General features: G+C 45.5%; 1 protein-coding gene across 1 annotated transcript in view; it reads left to right on the plus strand.

The window, feature by feature from the left end:
* Positions 1-6666, plus strand: part of LOC143278101 (uncharacterized) — a 36945-nt gene extending 30279 nt beyond the window's left edge. The window contains exons 11-12 of the mRNA XM_076583133.1: positions 748-941; positions 6072-6666. Coding sequence (XP_076439248.1) covers positions 748-941; positions 6072-6463 — 586 coding nt within the window. The 3' untranslated portion in view covers positions 6464-6666. The remainder of the gene's footprint in view (positions 1-747; positions 942-6071) is intronic.
* Positions 6667-7021: the final 355 nt, after the last annotated feature.

The following is a 7021-nucleotide window of genomic DNA, read 5'->3' on the forward strand; positions in this document are numbered from 1 at the left end:
TGTCTCTGTGTCTGTCTGTCTGTCTGTCTCTTTCTCTCTGTCTCTGTCTGTCTGTCTGTCTGTCTCTATCTCTCTCGTATCTTAAGTTTGATCAACTAACTCAGAAATTACCGCTGATCCCAAGGTCCAGGACCGGGATGCAATGAGGGGATCTTTGCAGAGCTACGTTTCCTCAGAGTCAAACCTGTTCCTAAGCATATTATAGACTTTACCATGTAACTAGTTAGGAACGTTCTTAAACGCTAAGCAAATGCTAAGCGCCCGCTGAGCTCGCTCATGCAGCTTGCACCAGCGGCTTCAAAGTCAAGAAGGAGAACATCCATCGCAAAGTAACTTCTTCTTCTTCTTCTGCGTTCACTCGTATGCACACGAGTGGGCTTTTACGTGTATGACCGTTTTTACCCCGCCATATAGGCAGCCATACTCCGCTTTCGGGGGTGTGCATGCTGGGAATGTTCTTGTTTCCATAACCCACCGAACGCTGACATGGATTACAGGATCTTTAACGTGCGTATTTGATCTTCTGCTTGCATATGCACACGAAGGGGGTTGAGGCACTAGCAGGTCTGCACATATGTTGACCTGGGAGATCGTAAAAATCTCCACCCTTTTTACCCACCAGGCGCCGTCACCGTGATTCGAACCCGGGACCCTCAGATCGAAAGTCCAACGCTTTGACCATTCGGCTATGGCGCCCGTCATCGCAAAGGAACGTTTCAGCCTTTCCTACTTCTGATGCGACCACAGGATTATCAGAACAGCCAAGTACGGCGCCAGAAGCTGTCCACCGGATACGGACGGGCCGCCGGTGTTGACGTTACGGCACAGGGATCAGGAGGGGTTGACGCAGTCCGGGCACTCCTGGGGCGTTCCTCAGATCTGCAAGCGATGCGGGGAGGCTGTGGTGGAAGTCTTGAGAGACTTGCGTGTGGGCTTGGATGGTAATATGACTGGGTTTGTGTGTGTGTGTGTGTGTGTGTGTGTTTGGTTTGGGTGTTTTTTTTTGTGTGTGTTTTTTTTTTTTTTTTTGTTTTTTGTTTTTTTTTTTTTTGCTTTGTTCTTTACTACACATTTGTTGTAGCGATAACAGAGCTTGTAGCACATGTGTTGTGACGACACAGATTGTAATGCGTGTTGTGAACTCATCTTGTGTAATACATGTGATACATATTGTAATACATGTTGTGAATGCAAATAAATTGGAAAATGATGATGATAATGTTGTTGACGATAGTGATGATGATGATGATGATGATGATGATAACAATCCTAATACTGATTCTACTTTTTTTTTTTTCTCAAAGATGACAATAGTTCGGTTACAGTGACAATTTGATACGCAGACACATAAACATAGTGATAATATATATTATACATTGATATACAAACGCGTCGATACAAAGACGCAAGAAACATACAGACAATGTGAAATACAGACCCGCTGACATACACAGACACGGGAACACATTAACACAGTGACACATATGCACAGCAATGTACATACACAGTCATACAAAGGCGCAGTGACAGTAGACACGGTAACATACAGACACAGTGACAAATAGACACAGTGACACAGACAGACACAGTGACACAGATAGACACAGTGACACACAGACACAGTGACACACAGACACAGTGACACACAGACACAGTGACACACAGACACAGTGACATACAGACACAGTGACATAGAGACACAGTGACAGACAGACACAGTGACATAGAGACACAGTGACATACAGACACAGTGACATACAGACACACACAGACAGACACAGTGACACAGATAGACACAGTGACACACAGACACAGTGACATACAGACACAGTGACACACAGACACAGTGACACACAGACACAGTGACACACAGACACACACAGTAACATATAGACACAGTGACACAGATAGACACAGTGACACACAGACACAGTGACACACATAGACACAGTGACACACAGACACACACAGTAACATATAGACACAGTGACACACAGGACACAGTGACACACATAGACACAGTGACACACAGACACAGTGACACACAGACACAGTGACACACAGACACACACAGTAACATATAGACCCAGTGACACAGATAGACACAGTGACACACAGACACAGTGACACACAGACACACACAGTAACAGATAGACACAGTGACACACAGACACAGTGACACACAGACACAGTGACACACAGACACAGTAACATATAGACACAGTGACACAGATAGACACTGTGACACATAGACACAGTGACACACAGACACAGTAACATATAGACACAGTGACACACAGACACAGCAGCATACAGACACAGGTGACACACAGACACATTGACATAGAGACACAATGACAGACACAGTGACACACAGGCACGGTGACACACAGACACAGTGACATAGAGACACAATGACATAGAGACACAGTGACACACAGACACAGTGACATACAGACACAGTGACATAGAGACACAATGACAGACACAAAGACACAGTAACATATAGACACAGTGACACACAGACACAGTGACACACAGACACAATGACATACAGACACAATGACATAGAGACACAATGACATAGACACAAAGACACAGTAACATATAGACACAGTGGCAGATAGACACTGTGACAAAGACACAGTGACATATACGCATTTTGACAAATGACATACAATCGCTGACATTTGGACACATTGACATTTAGTATTATTATTATTATTTTGTTATTTTATTTTATTTTATTTATTTTTTCCTCAAGGTCTGACTAAGCGCGTTGTGTTTCGCTGCTGGTCAGGCATCTGCTTGGCAGATGTGGTGTAGAGTATATGGATTTGACCGAATGCAGTGACGCCTCCTTGAGCTACTGATACTCATGACATGCAGACACGTTGACACATAGACACAATAACAAACAGACACTGTGAAAAGAAAAAGGTATGGAGACATACAGATACTGTGACATAGACTGACATAAAAACGCGATGATATATGGACACAATGAGATGCAGACACGGCAGTAATTCTCGGAAAATTTTTTTGAATGTATTTTTTGACAATTTCAAGATGTTATCTGCTATTGCAGAAGGTTTGCTGCATAGTCCAATTGGAGATTTGTTATAGTTGTTAGCGTTTCCTTCCATATTGTGCCTATGTCTCCCCTTTTTTTAATGTCTTATTTTTTCCAATGCTCTGTATCTTTCAGTGACGCACATCATTCATCACCCTCTGCCCAATACCGTTCGCACCACCACGCTCCTCCCTCCACGCCCCCCCCACCCCCACCCCCCTTTTTTTTTCGTCTAATATCACTTAAAGTGGAAGACGTTAACTCTTTCCATACGAACGGCGAAAGAGACCACGTTAACAGCGTTTCACCCCAATTACCATCATCAAAATATTGCAAGCGGAAGGCTCTTATACTGAAGACGTGAATGTTGACAAAGAATACCACAATTCTGACGACAGAAGCTAAAGGTTGGGTCATTCAGACACCCACTGGACATCCGAGGGGTCTGTGTAGAGGAGAAGAGAGGACTGGCCGTACTGAGTGAGTTAAACTGAAGACTACTACTACTACTACTACACGGCAGTACATAGACACAGTAACATATAGATATGTAGATAATGTGACGTACAGACACGGTGAGACATAGACACAACAACAGACAAGACATGGTGACACAAAGACACGGTGAGACATAGACACAACAACAGACAAGACATGGTGACACACAGACACGGTGAGACATAGACACAACAACAGACATGGTGACACACAGACACGGTGAGACATAGACACAACAACAGACAAGACATGGTGACACACAGACACGGTGAGACATAGACACAACAACAGACAGGACATGGTGACACAAAGACACGGTGATACATAGACACAACAACAGACATGGTGACACACAGACACGGTGAGACATAGACACAACAACAGACAGACATGGTGACACACAGACACGGTGAGACATAGACACAACAACAGACAAGACATGGTGACACAAAGACACGGTGATACATAGACACAACAACAGACAAGACATGGTGACACACAGACACGGTGATACATAGACACAACAACAGACAAGACATGGTGACACAAAGACACGGTGATACATAGACACAACAACAGACAAGACATGGTGACACAAAGACACGGTGATATACATAGACACAACAACAGACAAGACATGGAGACACAAAGACACGGTGAGACATAGACACAACAACAGACAAGACATGGTGACACAAAGACACGGTGAGACATAGACACAACAACAGACAAGACATGGTGACACAAAGACACGGTGAGACATAGACACAACAACAGACATGGTGACACAAAGACACGGTGAGACATAGACACAACAACAGACAAGACATGGTGACACAAAGACACGGTGAGACATAGACACAACAACAGACAAGACATGGTGACACAAAGACACGGTGATACATAGACACAACAACAGATAGGACATGGTGACACAAAGACACGGTGATACATAGACACAACAACAGACAGGACATGGTGACACAAAGACACGGTGAGACATAGACACAACAACAGACAAGACATGGACACACAAAGACACGGTGAGACATAGACACAACAACAGACAAGACATGGACACACAAAGACACGGTGAGACATAGACACAACAACAGACATGGTGACACAAAGACACGGTGAGACATAGACACAACAACAGACATGGTGACACACAGACACGGTGATACATAGACACAACAACAGACAAGACATGGTGACACAAAGACACGGTGATACATAGACCCAACAACAGACAAGACATGGTGACACAAAGACACGGTGATACATAGACCCAACAACAGACAAGACATGGACACACAAGACACGGTGATACATAGACACAACAACAGACAAGACATGGTGACACAAAGACACGGTGAGACATAGACACAACAACAGACACGGTGACACAAAGACACGGTGATACATAGACACAACAACAGACATGGTGACACAAAGACACGGTGATACATAGACACAACAACAGACATGGTGACACACAGACACGGTGAGACATAGACACAACAACAGACAAGACATGGTGACACAAAGACACGGTGATACATAGACACAACAACAGACAAGACATGGTGACACAAAGACACGGTGATACATAGACACAACAACAGACATGGTGACACAAAGACACGGTGATACATAGACACAACAACAGACAAGACATGGTGACACAAAGACACGGTGAGACATAGACACAACAACAGACAAGACATGGTGACACAAAGACACGGTGATACATAGACACAACAACAGACAAGACATGGTGACACAAAGACACGGTGATACATAGACCCAACAACAGACAAGGACATGGACACACAAAGACACGGTGATACATAGACCCAACAACAGACAGGACATGGTGACACAAAGACACGGTGAGACATAGACACAACAACAGACATGGTGACACAAAGACACGGTGATACATAGACACAACAACAGACATGGTGACACAAAGACACGGTGAGACATAGACACAACAACAGACAAGACATGGTGACACAAAGACACGGTGATACATAGACACAACAACAGACAAGACATGGTGACACAAAGACACGGTGAGACATAGACACACGCACAGTGCACACAGCTACTGTGATTCAACGTAGACACAGTTGACACACAGACGTGCTTCTCCATCTGGGGTGTTGGTATTACACAGCAGGATGGTGCTGAGGGTGGGCTGTGGGGTGGACATGTGCTGGTGTGACGCTGATGAGTTTGAATACAATGATGGTGGCGAGCCAGCATTGGAAACGAGAGCTAGAATCTCAGGGACATGCCTGATCCCCTTTGTCTGTCTGTCGGTCCATGCTTCTCTCCTACTACTACTACTACTACTACTATTTCAATCATCACCAGGGCCACCACTATTACTACTACTATTTCTACTACCACCTGTACACTAAAACTGCTAATATAATAACAAGCAATCAACCAGTGAATCAATCAACCAACCAATCAATCCTTTCAACAGGTCCAGATGGTCTGCACTACAGAGACGTATTCATCCTCTTCGATTCAGCGGAAGTGAACAAAATCACCGAAGACAGTGCCATGGTGAAGACGATGCGCGGTCAGGGCGTGCCGGTCGGCATCGTGAAACCCGACGACATGGGTGGGAGGTGTGACATGGCCCGGGCCGTCACAGACCAAGTGACCATCACCGACCACAACACTGCGAGCGGGCTTGAGCGCCGCGTGGTGGTAGCGGTGGTGATTGCAGACCGTCCTGCCAGGCGTGATGAGTTAATTGCCAAGTCTCGCTGCACTGCACAGCTTGTCCTTATCGAAACGAGTTTTTTCGAATCGTTTTCTGCTCCATCTTTTACCTTCCACCAGGCCAAAGCGGTTCGCGTCGGGGACTGACGGTTGGGAGGACGCCGGTTCGAATACCAGTGGAGGTGGGGTTTTCCAGTCCACGGCCGGCTCCTTCCCAGAGTTACGTGTGCAACGGGCTTAGATGGGAAGACTGGTACCACACAGTATCATCCACTTTACGGATGCGTCTTTGGGTGTGTTGCTTTTAATTTCCTGACCAACACTGCAAGTTGTCTGTATCCGTCGGGTCTGGTTGAGTACAGCCTTGGCACCAAAATGGATAGCATGATCGTCATCATCATAGTCGTCATCCTCCTTCTGCTTCTTGATCATCAGTATTAAGAAAGTCCCAAATTATGCGGCCTTTCACGCCCTGCTCTCACAGTGACCTCAGTTTCGATATCCCTCCACTTCCGCGTTTGGGGTGAGTCTTGTCAATGACTTCAGTTCTGGCAGATTCATAGGGGACTGTCGTTGGAGGGACGTCATGGCGGTCTCCACACTGGGAGGGACGTTCACTCAGTCTGGCTCCGCGACTAAGGCATTATTGTCGTCAGTAGGGGGCTTAGTAGGTGCTGTCCTAAATACGTTAAATCAGAACTGGCA

This window comes from Babylonia areolata, chromosome 35 (assembly GCF_041734735.1).
Source record: "Babylonia areolata isolate BAREFJ2019XMU chromosome 35, ASM4173473v1, whole genome shotgun sequence".
NCBI classification, from domain to species: Eukaryota; Metazoa; Mollusca; class Gastropoda; order Neogastropoda; family Buccinidae; genus Babylonia; species Babylonia areolata.